General features: G+C 56.3%; 2 protein-coding genes across 3 annotated transcripts; one reads left to right on the top strand and one right to left on the bottom strand.

The window, feature by feature from the left end:
* Positions 1-39: 39 nt before the first annotated feature.
* GCDH (glutaryl-CoA dehydrogenase) lies at positions 40-6110 on the bottom strand. The gene is made up of 12 exons (XM_059389137.1): positions 6019-6110; positions 5795-5924; positions 5671-5706; positions 5259-5402; positions 5050-5112; positions 4589-4759; positions 3750-3879; positions 3452-3668; positions 2862-2965; positions 2435-2560; positions 1957-2117; positions 40-524 (listed from the first exon to the last, which is right to left on the bottom strand). The coding sequence occupies exons 2-12, from the start codon at positions 5883-5885 to the stop codon at positions 451-453; spliced, it is 1317 nt and encodes a 438-aa protein (XP_059245120.1). The 5' UTR covers positions 5886-5924; positions 6019-6110; the 3' UTR covers positions 40-450.
* A 4721-nt stretch (positions 6111-10831) lies between these two features.
* KLF1 (KLF transcription factor 1) lies at positions 10832-14552 on the top strand. Of its 2 annotated transcripts, none has more exons than XM_059389135.1 (3): positions 10832-11009; positions 11831-12665; positions 13862-14552. In XM_059389135.1, exons 1-3 carry the CDS (start codon positions 10923-10925, stop codon positions 14035-14037), a joined length of 1098 nt encoding a protein of 365 aa, XP_059245118.1. In that variant the 5' UTR covers positions 10832-10922; the 3' UTR covers positions 14038-14552. The 2 variants fall into 2 exon arrangements, with proteins under 2 accessions (XP_059245118.1, XP_059245117.1); XM_059389134.1 differs by having other exon boundaries at positions 11783-12665.
* The last annotated feature ends 204 nt before the right edge of the window (positions 14553-14756 follow it).

The raw sequence follows: 14756 nt of genomic DNA, 5'->3' as shown, positions 1-14756 counted from the left end.
CACACATGCCGACTTTATTAGTCTTTTACTCTCTTTCTGCCCCAACATCAAGCATTAGGCATTCACCCACAAGATGGGAGGGTTGGAGGGCACACAGTGGACTCCCGGTGTGCGGGGCCTTTGCCCAGTCAGACACCACAGGCTGCCTCCATGCCACTCTCCTTCCCTCTTCCGGCTCCCATCAAGAGAAGCTTCTGTTTCAAGATGAGTGGAATCCATTCCCGTCCATGGTTAAAAGTGGGTTGAGAAACTTGGTACAGAGAGTCCCATCTTCTTTTTAAGGAACACATTTGAATGACTTCAAAGGGAAAATTTTGATAATTAAGAATCAGTGTCTCTCACTTCCCACTATAAAAATTGGCTCCATCTGCCACCCCCTGAGTAAGCTCAGAGCACAGCACTTCCCTGGGAAGGAGCTTGAGACCATCTGGGCTCCCGGGTGAAGTATGTTCACTTGCTGGCCGTGAACGCCTGGATCCCTGTGATCGCCCTTCCAAGGATCAGAGCGTGAATGTCGTGAGTGCCTGGACAAGATAAATGCAGAGTCGGTGTGGAGTCCGAACAGCTCCCAACCTCGCTTTAACGTCAGTCTTCATGTCCCTTCTCCCCCTAGGCTACTACTTCGGAAGAACAGGCCCACAAAGATGGCGAATTCTGAGAGCTACTGGGAGCATCCCCTCTTGGTGACAGCCACCAAGAGAAGGCTGAGGCCACCACTGGCACCATGCTGAAAATTTTTTTTTCACAGTTCTGCAATGCATCTTGGCAAAAATAAAAAAAATTAAAAAATTAAAAAAAAAAACAACCCAACAAGGGTCCTTGTGCTAGACCCAGAACTTCAAGTCCAGCCCTGGCTGTGGGCCCAGCTTTGGGACTCCCCACACTTGGCAGATTCATCCCACCCAACCCTGCACAGTTGGTTCAATGTTTGATTTTCAACCCATTCCTGCTTCTTTCCCTGTGGGATAGGACAGGCCCTTTCTTATCCACAGAAGAGATGGGGAAGCAAAAATCAGAAACACCGCTTGTCCAGCTGATCTCCGCCATCCTAGAGCCACCGTGCCGTATCCCATATCCCCCTCTCCAGGCTGGGTAACATGTCCGAGCCCTGAGGGCTCTCCTTTGCTCTTTCTCAGTTTAAATGGGTGAAGAGATACCTCTGCCCTTTCATGGAGCCAAATAATTATGTTTACTTCCCAAAGGGCCAATCTGACCCCATCCCTCCCCTGCGTACAACTCCCTGGAGGCCCCCCTCTGCTCGTCCTCAGGGTCATCCCCACACCGGTAGTATCCCCCCAACCCTCCGTCTTGCTGTTTCTGGAATGGCCCATCGAGAATAGCACCCAGAAGCTGTTTTGCTGTCCCAGGGAGCTACGCTTCCTTTCAGGCCTAACATGGTCCCACTTTCTCCCCAAGATGAGCACTTGTACCCCTTTACACTTCTGTCTGTTTCTGCCTGGCTCACACGAGATGGTACTATTTTTTCCTTTTTTTTTTTTTTAGTTTTAAATGATCTTTTTCCATGTCAGTTTTCCCATGAGGAAAGGGATTTTGGGCCCCATGCAAGTTAACAACCAGTCACCAGGTCCAGACACCCCAGCCTGACTGTGATTTGTCTTTTTTCTCTTAACGTAAAATGGGGTGGTGATTCCTGTGTGTAGCTGCACGTTTGCTCCTGGGCACCCACCAGTTCACCAGGCGTCGTGCCTCAGGCTGGGGGTGCCCGAGGAGGTTGCAAAGCCCTAGGCAGCACCATGGAAAAAGGCCGAGAGCATGTCACTGCCACAGTCCCTGTGTGAGCCAATCCAGATGAAGAACACAGTGGGACTTGCCCCAGGTCACACTGCTAGTGATGACAGCTGGGAGGAGGACTCAGGCCTGCTGTCCCCACCCTTCTCCTCTAGACAGTGAGGCCCCTGGGACACTCACCGCCCCACCCCGAGACCCAGCACCTACCTTCATAGGTGTTCACGGCCTCCAGGTTCATGGCATGGCGGATGACGTGATACTCATCAGAAATCCCATTCCCCCCTAGTATGTCTCGGGCCTGGCGGGCGATATCCAGAGCCTTCCCACAGTTATTCCTCTTCAGCAGGGAGACCATTTCTGGAGTGGCCCTGGGAATGGCCCAGACATGTCACAAGTCTGGAATCACAAAGAACTGATCCCAGAAGTCCCTAAGCCCTGGGCCAACCCAGCCGGGGGGAGAAGATTCCCCAAGTTCTAGTCACAGCAGCAGACATTGAGCTCCCAGTAAGGGACAGGCAGGCAGTCCTGTCCTATTAAGGCCAAGAGGGAGAGAAGGGACAGGTCCCCAGGGGCCCCCAGGGAGGAAAGACCCTTCTCCCCAGTTCCAGCCACCACCACGTCCAGCTGGGGCACAGGGTCCCCTCTTTGCTGCCTACCCCCTGCTCCCCCAACACAAAGCCCCTACTTGTCTTGATCCTTCAAGCGGCCAAGCTGCAGGCAGGCGTGAAGGCCCAGCGTGATCTCAGTAAGCATGTCTGCCAGCTTCTTCTGAATCAGCTGGTTCCTGGCCAGTGGGACGCCAAACTGGATCCTGAGCGGGGAAGTTCAGGGCTAAGTGTGGGCATGCTCACTCCCCAGTCTAGGAAGCCTTCCCAGGCTGCCTCGGCCCTCACTGAGTTCACCTTGGCCCTGTCACTGCTCAGCCTCACCAACGTCACTGAGCAGTCGGCCCCTCTCTGCTCAGAAGGATTTCCCAGACCACTTCACCCAGTGGGGAACTTAAGTCTGATAGGCAGGAGATGAGGAATCACTGGTAGGGTAAGGGGTGGAGCCCGTGCCCCCCCCCCCCCCCCACCATGCCCCCCAGGAGATCTCACGGCAGCCCCACACACCTGTCCAGGCTGTACTGCCGGGCTGTGTGCAAACAGAATTCGGCGGCTCCGAGCACGCCCCAGGCGATGCCAAACCGGGCATTGTTCAGGCAGCCGAAGGGCCCCTGTGGGGTTGAGAGGGAGGCCTCAACCCTACCCAGGAGCTCCGAGGCCCCAGGAAGAACTAACTTACGTAGGGAGAAGCCCCCTCCCCAGATGTGCAGTCACCGAAAACAGAGGCATTCAGGGCAGCTATTTCAATCACACACGGTCCCAGCACCAAAGGTCACGCACGCACAGTTTCTACCCAGCCCAGGACCTGCGTCCCAGATGCCCAGATCTAGGGGATGATGTAAGGAGACAGAAAAGAGCACACGTATCAAAGGATTAAACTGGTTCAGGCTAGTAAGTGTCCTTGGCAGAGCCAGTATAAGCCAAATGGTCACCCCCAAAGGGCAACTTCCAAACATCAGTGAGCCAGGCAGAAGCTCTCAGAATCACTCGTGTGTGGGGTCCTCAAGCACAGGGACTGTGTCTGGTCCCCAGCTGGGTCCCCAGCATGGGGCCTGCCCAAGGAAGCTGCACCAGTTCCCAAGGTGGCCGCTGCTCACCGCCAGACCAGATACATCAGGCAGCACATTCTCCTCTGGCACCTCCACACTGTCCATGACGATCATGCCCGTGGACGAGGCCCGCAGGGAGAACTTGCCCTCAATCTTGGGGGCTGAGAGGCCCCGCATCCCCTTCTCCAGCAGGAAGCCCCGAATGCAGCTGTCTTCACACCGAGCCCATACTACAAACAGGTCGGCCACAGGTGAATTGGTGATCCTGGGGGAGGGATAGGCAGTGAGGGTCTGGCCACCTCCCTCCTGCCCCTGCCCACCTGCCTGAGACACCCAGGCCCCTTACCAGGTCTTGGTCCCAGTGAGGGTGTAGCTCCTGTTAGATGGGTTGTGGCGGGCTCTGGTCTCCATGCTGCCAGGGTCACTCCCATGGTTGGGCTCTGTGAGTCCAAAGCAGCCCAGGAGCTCCCCCTTGGCTGCAGGGACAAGATAGGGTCACAAGTCTCCTGTCCCCCAACTCCTCTAATGAAAATTGTCAGCCTCCCCATCAAGCCAGGCCAAAGGGAGACCCAACTCTGCCCCCATGGCACTCTCAAGTGGGGTCAGTGTGTGGGGATAGCCTCCCACCCACCCCAGGCCACAGGAACAATGCCATGATCGGGTGGGAGGGGCCCCACAGGAGCCAGGAAAGAACGAACCTGTCTTGAAGGCAGTGAAAAGGAGTTAAGCAGGAGGAGGAAGGGTGAAGAGGAGCGGTTCCACTGAGGGTACAGATATGCAAAGGCCCAGTGGTACAGTGGAGAATGCCAGCTGAGTCTGGCTGAGGAGAAGCAGTCGAATGGCCAGAGATGAGGTGGCATGGTCAGCAGAGGCCTGCCTATTCATGAGGGGCCTGGTGGACCCAGTCAGGAAATTAAGACTTTAAACTTTGGGCTGGGATGGGGACACACAGCGAATCGGGAGGGAGATGATGGTGGTAAGTGGGCAGACTGAAGAGAGACCCAGGAGAAAATATTCATGATCAAATGTAGGGGCGAGGCCCACAGTCTCGCAGGGGATCTGGGTAGCCATTGGCGCTATCCTTGAGGTGGGGACAGAAGGCAGGCTCTGGGGACAGTCCCATTCCTAAGTTCCAGACCACTGAGATGGTCTTCCTTCCACCAGGCTCTACGGTCAACTGCTCACCCAGCCGGGGAAGGTACTTCTCTTGCTGTTCCTTGCTGCCGTAGGCGTAGATGGGGTGCATGACCAGGGAAGACTGGACACTCATTGCTGACCTGTAGCCACTATCCACCCGCTCCAGCTCTCGGGCCAGGAGCCCATAGGCCACAGATGACACTCCAGCACAGCCATACCCTGGTGGAGGGGAGGGAGAGGGAAGACAGGGCAATGGGAGACAAAAGTCCCGCCCAGCTGGGACCAGTGTGATTCCTGGGGCCCAAGAGACAGGGCTATATAGGGGCGCCCCAGGAGGGGGCACCAAGCTGGTCCTAGTTAGAAAGTTTATTCATGTTTCCCCACAGCCACTTTCAGATGGAGGAATAACAGCCTCGATTTGCAGACCGGGAAACTCAGGCTCAGGAATAAGAAGGGGCTTTCCAAGGCACAGTGGGGGCTGCAGAGTGTGGAAATAAATCTGTCCCTACCTTTGATGGTGGGCCCCAGCACACCAAGCTCCCCCATTTCTGAGATGATCTCTCGGTGAAAAACTGCAAAACACAAGATGCTCAAACTCAGGCCCAGCCCTAGCCCACTGGAGCCCCCATCCCAGGGACGGAGGGGGCCCGGGGGGGCCTGCTAAAGCAAGCAGAGCTGGTGTGCACAGGGGAGGGTGCCCACCCGCACACCGCAGCACCTTCGTTGCGATTGGCCAGCAGGATTCGGGGCATGAGGCGCTCCTGGCAATAGGTGCGGAAGGTGTCCCTGATGAGGATCTCATCCGCTGTCAGCTGCTCCTCCAGCACCAGCGGGTCCCTCCAGTCAAATAAAGGACGCGAGGCTGGGAGAGGGAGCAGAGAGTGGGAGAGGGCTTGACTCTCCTCTCCTGGAAGGCTCAGCCCCACTCCAACGCTCCCAACTGGCTCCTGGTGATGTGGGCAGTTAAAGACCACTTGCAAGACGGCGTTTCTCCGGGAAACTCACTGTCTCTGGCCCCGGCCACGCCCTGCCTCCCCTCTGGGGCAGCCCTCGGATTCTGGGACAGAGCCCACCCTGCGCAGACAGCTGGACAGGGGCCGCAGACGTCCGGCGCAAGGAGGGGTCCTTACCCTTAGTCGCTCGGTTCTGTGTCTTCCCGCCCTTTTCTGCAAACACAGGACGAAATAGTCATTCCGAAAAGTCCCCCGAGCCTCCAGGTCCACCCTCTCCACACTGCCCCCGACCGGCACTGACCAGTCTGCGCCGCCGCCGACCCCCACCCGCGCAGGAAGCTCAGGCCTGGTCCCCGGCTCAGCAGCCGCTCGGAGAACCTTCTCAGAGCCATTTGGGCAGCGGGTGGGCAAGCAGAGCAACCACGGCCAACCTGGAGGAGCAGGGGCGTCAGGGCGGAGTGGCTTCCACAGGCAGGCGCGGCCCTGGCGCCACTGGCCCCTCTCGCCCCCCTCACCAACGCTTACCTGGCGCCTCTCGCCTCACCCTACAGTCCACAGTACCACAGGCAAAATCATCTGACCTCTGGAGGGGGTGGGAGGGGCGGATGCCGAATGGGGCTTCTCATTGGTCTGTGCTAGGACCCCCGCTCCGCCGCGGCTCTGCCTTTTAAAAGGGCCACGGCAGCCTGGCGGTGGAATCGTGAACGTCCGGGCCAAGAGGCGTTAGCGGCTTTAAGAAGCAGAACAGGGAAGGGGCGGAAGGTGAGTTCGCCAAGCCAATTGGCCAGCTGTGTTCCTGTTCTGATTGGCCCTAGGAGGGGGCTCGGCCCACTCTTGATTGGTCAGTTGCAGGGGCCGTGTGCCGAAGGGTTCTGGGATTAAACGAGGAAACCGAGGCACCAGAAAAATGAGTCCTGGGAGCCAGGAGAGCAGACCTTGATGTCTCTCCTCTAATGGCTGCTGTGGGGAGCAGGTGGAGAGGCGGGCTCCTGTGGGCGATCGCAGCCCAACCTACCTGCCAGTCCGTCCTAGGAAGCACGTGTAGCCATGAGCGATCGTGTGTGTGACTTGGGGTGATTTCCGTGAGCTGTTGCTTCTTGTATCTCCGTGTGTGATGGTGCCGGACTGGCTATGTATCTGTATGCGGGTGTACCTACGCCGTTGTGGGGCGGTTGACTGTGGCCGGTTGTATGCCACTGTAACTGGCTGTGGCTGTGTGCCTGAATGTCTTTGTGGTTTCTTGTAGTTGTGTGTAGTTGTAAGCTTGTGTATTGGTATTCCGTGTGATCATCTGTCTGTATGTATGACTCTGTGCTCTGATGGTTTTCTCTCTAGGTGTGGCTATTATTTTTGTGACAACATGATTGGATATTTGTGTGTATGTCTGTGTGGTTGTGTGCCTCCTTGTATCAGTGTGATTTGGTCTATGTGCACTTGGACTGGACTGTGAGTGTGATGAGTATATGCCTGAGTGAGTGGCTAGGCTCACCTAGGTCACTTTGACGAGCATTTGTGTGATGTGCATTTGAATCTGGGTGCTCTGTGCTTGACCATCTCCATATCTAAAAGGCACATATCTAGCATGACATGGCCTTTTCCCAGGTGGGGACAGTAAGGCCCAGAAAGCAGAATGATCTTGCTCAAGGTTTCAGTAGGCCAAGTGCGGAGCAGGGATGAGTATTGGGATCTAGCCTGGTTTCCAGGCCGAGCCAGTCCCTGCCCACCAGGAACTCGTCTCCCCATATCAACATTCTGACTAACTGTGTATATCATGTTCTACCTCACACACCATCTCTGAATGAGTGTGATGGGAGTAACAGTGGGATTGTCTTCTGAATGTGGTCACTGGGCTGCCTGTCCCCAAGTGCCTGGGGCCTGGGTATCCCTAGATCCTCCCACTTGCTGGGCCCTTCTTGCCCTTAACCTTCATAAAAACCCGTTTGGGCCCTCCTCCTCACCCCACAGGGAGTCCATCAACACCCTGAAATGCCCCTGATTCTGCATGGCTCTCATTCTTCTGGTCACCTCTCTTCTCCCGTAGCCAGTGGCCTCTCTCCCCCACCCCCTTCCTTTCCCCAAATCTCCCCACCCTGAAGCTGGTGTAAGTGTCAGAGCGTGATGTCGGTATCTGTACCAGGAAACCCAAACTGGGGTTCGGGCCTTGACACCCCGGGATGTCTGTCATGCCTCCAGACCACAGGCTCCTAGGGGACAAATGCTTCCAGCCAAATGCCTCCCTCTCTCTGGACTCTTATCTTCTTGCCTCCCATTTTAGAGCCACACAGGCCTGTTTAGTGCCTCGTCGTCCCAAACCAAGGAGATCTCTCCCCAAGAGAGACTGTGCTTTCTTCTCTAGCAACCCACTAATTCCAGTCATTTTATTTTACTGGGGCAAAATTCACAAAACATAAACGAACCATTTTAAAGTGAACAATTCACAGGCATTTAGCATTCACAATGCTGAGCAACCACCACCTCTATCTAGTTCCAGAACATTTTTCTCACCCCAAAAGGAGACCCTGTACCCATTAGCGGTCACTCCCCATTCCTCCTCCCCCTGCTTCTGGCAACCACTAATCTTTTGGTCTGCATGGATTTGCCCGGATATTAAATGGACTCATATGTGTGATTGTTTGTGACGGACTTCTTCCACTTAGCATGTTTTTGAGGTTCACCCACATGATTATATATTGAATGTCTGCTGCTGCCGCTCGGAACAATTTGTTACTTAAACTGTAACCCCTGGAGGATTTTACTAGTTGCCAAGCACATTTAGATATGGCCTTAAGAAATACATATACTGAAAACAGGTCTTTGGGGAGAAGGACGATGTACGACCGTGAAGCTGGGCAGCTGGGGATGCCCGGCCTGCCCAGGGCGGAACGCCGCCTGCTTCAGGGAAGCCGAGCACCAGGAACACCCCAGTCAGCTCAGGGTGGAACGAAAACCGCCTGCTTCCCTTTTTCGATATCGCTCCTTTCTCTTCCCAGAAGTGCTCGTTGTTAGTTAGATGAGTCCTTTGAATGTGCTTGATTAACTTTATCCTCCTTCTTGTGTGCAAGACGGGATTAACGTTTGACCTTCATCAGTCCTTCTGTTGGCTACTGTTTCTATCCAATAAAAGTGAGACTGTAGAGTTGCTCGGGGCTGCAGTCCTTTTCGACTGTTGTCCCCTGCTCCCAGTCTTTTGCAGCTGACTTGTTTGTGCCTAATTCTTCTCTCGTCGCCGACTGGAAGCGGCAAATGTCATTCCTTTTTATGGCTGAAAGATATTTCACTGTATGGACAGACCACATTTTGTTTATCCATTTATCTGTTTGTGGACATCTGGGGTGTTTCTACATCTTAACTATTGTAACTAATGCTGCTTTGAACATAGTGTACAAGTATTCATTTGAATGCCTTTTTTTAAAAGATTTTATCTATTTATTGATCAGAGAGAGAGCGCACAAGCAGGGGAGTGGCAGGCAGAGGGAGAGGAAGAAGCAGGATCCCCCCTGAGCAGGGAGCCCAATGTGGGACTCCATCCCAGTACCCCGGGATCATGACCTGACCCAAGGTAGTCACTTAACCGACTGAGCCCCCCAGGCATCCCCTGAATACCATTTTCAATTATTTGATGTATATACCTAAGAGTGCAATTGCTGGGTCATATGGTAACTCTCGTCCAACTTTTTGGTTATTTAACTTTTGGAAGAATCATCAGACTTTCCCGCAGTAGCTACATTTTCCATTCCCCCCAGCAGTTTACGGGGTTCCACTTTCTCTCTCTGTGGCTCTCATAGTTGGTGCGTGAGCTGGCTTCTGCATTACTTGCTTCCCCCTCCCCTTGTGGCCCATGATAACATTTTGCCTTTTTGTGAAATGTGCAACTTTTGCGATGCACCAACTCTGATTGTGCGTCTGTGATGACATGTGCCTGTGCAGGGTTGTGTGTTTTTCACTATTGGAGTGTTTGATTCCGTGTTGGCAGGGTTGTCTGTCTTTGACTGGCTCTGCCCCCTACGGTTGGGCATTGGTAACTATGCAATTGTGTGACCAGTGACAAACTGTGACAGTGACAGGGGGCGTGAATATGTCAGGTTGTAGGTTTCATATGGTTCCGTGAATGGTTGTGTCTGATGTGTAGCTGTGTGTGTGTGAGTGGTTGTATGTTGCTGTGTGTTTCTGGAGCAGTGTGTGATTGTGTCAGTATCCATCTGTGTGATTGTGAATTTTATGTCTGAGAGACTGTGTGACTATATCACTGTGTAACCAATGTGGTGTATAGCTTTGTTTTTGTGTCTGGAAATTGGGTATCTGTGCCTGGTCTACATGATATGCAGACACGGAATTCCATGTACAGGGACTATATGGTCTGTGTGACTGGGGGACCAGGAATCTGTGTCACTGTGTAACCACCAGTTGTGTGTGGATGTGACCGTGAACTAGGTGTCTATGATGTGTCCATAGCATCCACCTGGACTCCCAGGGCACAACAGTGGAGGTCCCTATGTAGAGGCTTGGATTCCTCCCCCGTGCGGGGCAGCAATCAAACAGCAGCCAGACCCAGAGCAGGGGTTGCTAAGGGTCTCCTGCTTATCATCAGGTACTTCCTGTGGCCTGATCCCACCATCTTATTTCACCCAGCAGAGGGGGTCACTTCCCCTGCCCCAGCCCCATCACATTGGAGCAACTGTGGTCATGGCAGCCTCCCCCTCCACAGGGCCTGACTCCTCCCAGCACCACCCAGAGGGTCCATGGTCAACAGCAGCAGCGGATTGGGAGGGGCTCCTCCCGGTGCTGGACTCAGACCCTGGGAACTCACAATCCAGGCAATTTCAAACCAACCCAATGTGAAGCCCCAGCCCCCAACCCTCCCACTCACCGGGAACAGAGCTTCGGCTGTTCTGGGCCCCCACCTGATAGCAGCCTCCAACATCTGGGGCGTCTGATAATGCTTGGCTTGGCAGGGACTTCATGCCAAGTCCCGCCATCAACATGGTCGCTGCTGTTTACTGGGGAGGGGGAGAGCTACAGGGCGCCAGTCACAGCAAATGGGGTCTCCAAGTCCCTTCCCAGGATCCCCATTCTGTCTATCACCCCTTCTATAGGAAGGTAACTAAGAGGACCCCCTTAGTCTCTCCTTTCGTGGAGACTTAGTGCCTCACTTTACCCAACACCTGAACCCTCAACTTCTGAGCCCCCAGCCCCTGAACTTGACTTGGCTTTAGATCCAGGGTCAGTCCTTAAGGCCCAGCCCCTAAACAGGCTGAGATGAGGTCTCTTCCCCAGAAACAGTGACCCCCGCCTTGCCTGCCTCTTATCAGGGGCTTCAGCCAATCAGCTGAGGGCAGAGAGGAGCCCTCCAAGGGGCCATTGGTGTCTCAGAGCCCACGAGGCCACGGAGGGAGAGGAGGCCTGAGGCCCAGGGTCGGCCCCAGCCAGCCATGGCCGCAGCTGAGACCGCCTTGCCCTCCATCAGCACCCTGACCACCCTGGGCCCCTTCCCCGACACACAGGAGGACTTTCTCAAGGTGGGTCCAGGTCGGGTGTAGGTGGGTGGGCTGGGGTCCTGGGCTGTGGTTAGAGCTTGGGAGGGGCCAGGTGGGCTGTAGGTGGGTGGGCTGGGTCCTGGGCTGTGGTTAGAGCTTGCAGGGTCTAGTCTCCCTCTTGCTCTGAATCTTAGCTAAGACTGGGGGTCCTCAGTCCAGGCCAGGGCTCTGAACTTGGTCTAAGGACCTATTTTTGTCATATAAAACTGAGGCTTGGAGGGGCACCTGACTGGCTGAGTAGGTAGAATGTGCAACTCTTGATCTCAGGGTTGTGAGTTCAAGCCCCATGTTGGGCATAGAGCTTACTTAGAAAGAAAGAAAGAAAGAAAAAGAACCCTGAGCTTTGAAGCTGAACAGTGCAGCAGTCCACAGTAAGACAACCCCAGATACCGGGGGGGAAACAGCATTGCAGGAATTTAATCTTGGGAATTAATTTGGGGGGGGGGGGTCAGGGAAGGAGAGGGAGGGTCTGGGGGAAACTGAGGCAAGGCTGCCCCTCACCCAGCCTTCCATGCCTAACTCTGCCACCCTTTCCCCCATGCCTGAGTGTGGCTCCAGATAATGTCAGTCTTATCTTGGGTCTCCAGCCAGACCCATAGACCTCTGTCCCTGGACTTGGAGGAGGGCTGGAGGGAGTGTGCAGTGTAAGGGAGGGGGACAGAATGACATGACAGACAAGCAAACAAGACCCCTTCCCAGAGCCTCTGGCCAGCCTGCCCCTATCAGGGCATCCAGCCCTCTCCATCTCTGGACAGGGTACCCTGGTGTCCCCCGAAGCCTCACGCTACCGGCTCCCTCCCCAGTGGTGGCGCTCTGAGGAGGTGCAGGACTTGGGTCCCGGACCCCCTGATCCCACCGGGCTGCCCCTCCACGTGAGGCCAGAGTCGCAGGACGCACCCAGGGAGGACGAAGACCACGAGAGGGACTCCGCCACCGCCTGGGATCTGGATCTCCTTCTCACCAATTTCTCGTGCCCAGAGCCCGGCGGCGCGCCCCAAACCTGCGCTTTGGCCCCAGGCGAGTGCTCCGGGGTGCAATTCCCTCCGCCGCCGCTGCCACCCGAGACTCCCAGCCCTTACGTGGGCGGCCCAGGGCTGGTGGCTGGGCTCTTGGGTCCCGAGGAGCACCCGGGCTGGGCACGCCCGGCCCCAAGAGCCCCGGCCCCGGATGCCTTCGTGGGCTCAGCCCTGGGCCCAGCTCCCGAGCCCAAGGCACTCCCGCTGCAGCCGGTGTACCCCGGGCCAGGTGCGGGCTCCGCCAGTAGCTACTTCTCGCGGACCGGGCTTTCAATGCCCACGGCGCCAGGCGCCCCCTACGGGCTGCTGTCCGGGTACCCAGCGCTGTACCCGGTGCCGCAGTACCAAGGGCACTTCCAGCTCTTCCGCGGGCTCCCGGCGCCCGCGCCCGGTCCCACATCACCCCCTTCTTTCTTGAGTTGTCTGGGACCCGGGACGGCGGGTGCGGGACTCCGGGGAACGGCAGGAGACCCGGGAGGGATCGCGGACGCCGCGCCCTCCAAACGCAGCCGGCGATCGTGGGCTCGCAAGAGGCAGGCGGCGCACACGTGCACGCACCCGGGCTGTGGGAAGAGCTACACCAAGAGCTCACACCTAAAGGCTCATCTGCGTACGCACACAGGTGAGGGAGCGGGACACGGGGGCTGGAGGATGGGTCTCAGGAGCCGCGAGTGGCTGGGGAGCTGGGAAACCCGAGCAGGTGGCTGAACTAAAGCAGAATTTCGGAGCCACGGGCAGAGCAGAGGGAGCTGGGAGCCAGTCTAGGACCTCGGGAGCCCGAAAGGCAGCATTGCGGGAGGAGGGTGGGGGCAAAGAGACAGCCTGGGGAACCTAAGGAGCGTTTCAGGGAACAGACGGGCTAAGACCTGGGCAGCCGAAGGGCTAAAGAGCAGAAAGCCTGACCGGTGACAGAGGGGGCGGGCTAGAGGAGGGACTGCGGAGCTTATAATGCTAAGCGCGGAGTCAAAGACAGAGGGTTCAGGTGCGGGGCAAGTGGAAAGCCGAATTAGGGGCCAAGAGTATAAAGCATGGGTTGCTTGCCAGGGAGGCGGAGCCAGACTGTTGGGGGGCGTGGCGGCACGCAGGAGGAGAGGCAGGGCCAGAGTCAGTTTCCCGAGCCCAGATGCGGAGGCAGGTCCAGAAGGATAGAGGGAATATCTGGGAAAGGAGGGTGGGCATGGGAGGAGAAGCCGGGTCCCAGGGATCCTAAGACGGGGGCGGGGCTGTGGAATAAAGGTTGCGGGGAGGAGGAAGGGTGAGTCCTAAATTTAGGAGAGCCCAGAGAGGGTAGAGCCTTGTGTGCAGTGCCGTGCAGAGACGCAGGTGGAGAGGCCAGGAGTAGCATAGGGAGAGAACAATTACCTTGGATATGGCCTGGATTTCGAGGCTCTAGGGCCAAGGCCAGGGCAGGTTGAGGGGCGGGGGGCAGAACTGGGCAGCAGCTGGAGGGTCCTACAAGGGAGGGGCTGGAACACAGGGAGCCAAACCAAAGGACGAAGGTGAAAATGGCTTTAGGACTCAGAGGCAGGATAATAGGGAACAGGAAATGAAGCCGATGGAGTAGGGAACATGACTTGGGTCCAGGAAATGAGAATGGGTTTGGCGCCAAGTGCAGGTACAGAAGAAGGGTCGAGGTCGCAGAGGCCGGACGTGGGTGCAGAATCAGGGCCTTGCCCTGAGAGTGAGCGCCTCCCTTGCCTCATCCTAGAACCGACCAAGGCTGAGCAAAGAAGTGCACCAGAGGCAGAGGCAGCCGGGGGAGGGGTGGGGCAGACAGGGATGCTCAAGGCTTCCACATCCCCCATCCACCCTCCCCAGGGGAGAAGCCCTACGCCTGCACGTGGGACGGCTGTGGCTGGAGGTTCGCGCGCTCAGACGAACTGACCCGCCACTACCGGAAGCACACTGGACAGCGCCCTTTCCGCTGCCAGCTCTGCCCGCGCGCTTTTTCACGCTCGGATCACCTGGCCCTGCACATGAAGCGTCATCTTTGAGACCCACCCCAACATGTGGACCCTTCCTGGGGGTTGGGGATGGAACAAGAGCAGATCCACGCAGGGTGGTTTTCCCTCAGATGGACCCTCTCCTGGATTTGCGCGACCCCACAGATCCACCCAAAGATCAAGGACTGGCTCATAGACAGACCTGGGGGAGCCTCCAACCAAAGGTCCCACACGTCCTCAGTCGCAGGAGCTACACGGAGATATCCAATGGTCCCACAGATACAGCGAGACAGAGACAGATCTTCAAATAAACGACTCAGTTGGACACTCAGACATTTCGGACAGAGAGATGGACCCTCAGAGAGCTGGACCCTCAGACCAGCTTACAAGAAGCCCTGGGCAGTGGGAGTGGTTGTGGGGTGAAGGTTCCCGGAGACTCTGGGCCTAGTAGGGGGGGCTTCACAACGTGGCTAATGAAGCCCGGGATAGTGGCTGGATCTGCTGTGAATGGTTATGGGTCCTGTACCAATGCCGCTTCCAGATAAAGGCTTTCAGCGATGGCCTGACTTTGTGGGTTTTGGATGCTGGAGGTTGGGAGGAAGTTTTACTCTCAGGGGTGAGATTGGGGGCCATACACACTTTCACAAAATTATGTAAACTTCAGAGACCCCTCTTAGCACTGGAGGCTTTGCCTCCCCTCCCCACCATACCCCAAGTTTAGCCTAAATAGACCTTGTCTCCTGCCTTGAACCCCAGGTACATTCATTGGG

Source organism: Mustela nigripes, chromosome 2 (assembly GCF_022355385.1).
Source record: "Mustela nigripes isolate SB6536 chromosome 2, MUSNIG.SB6536, whole genome shotgun sequence".
In the NCBI taxonomy this organism is placed as follows: domain Eukaryota; kingdom Metazoa; phylum Chordata; class Mammalia; order Carnivora; family Mustelidae; genus Mustela; species Mustela nigripes.
This window is presented reverse-complemented; position numbering and strand designations above follow the sequence as displayed.

Excerpts from the sequence above, each read along its gene's own strand:
- GCDH (XM_059389137.1), bottom strand. The coding sequence starts at position 5,885 with ATGGCTCTGAGAAGGTTCTCCGAGCGGCTGCTGAGCCGGGGACCAGGC. Across the intron at positions 2,561-2,861 it reads CGGCAGTACAGCCTGGACAG|GATCCAGTTTGGCGTCCCAC; the intron begins GTGTGTGGGGCT and ends TTCCCCGCTCAG. Across the intron at positions 525-1,956 it reads GGCCGTGAACACCTATGAAG|GCACTCACGACATTCACGCT; the intron begins GTAGGTGCTGGG and ends TATCTTGTCCAG.
- KLF1 (XM_059389134.1), top strand. The coding sequence starts at position 10,923 with ATGGCCGCAGCTGAGACCGCCTTGCCCTCCATCAGCACCCTGACCACC. Across the intron at positions 11,010-11,782 it reads CACAGGAGGACTTTCTCAAG|GGTACCCTGGTGTCCCCCGA; the intron begins GTGGGTCCAGGT and ends ATCTCTGGACAG. Across the intron at positions 12,666-13,861 it reads TCATCTGCGTACGCACACAG|GGGAGAAGCCCTACGCCTGC; the intron begins GTGAGGGAGCGG and ends CACCCTCCCCAG.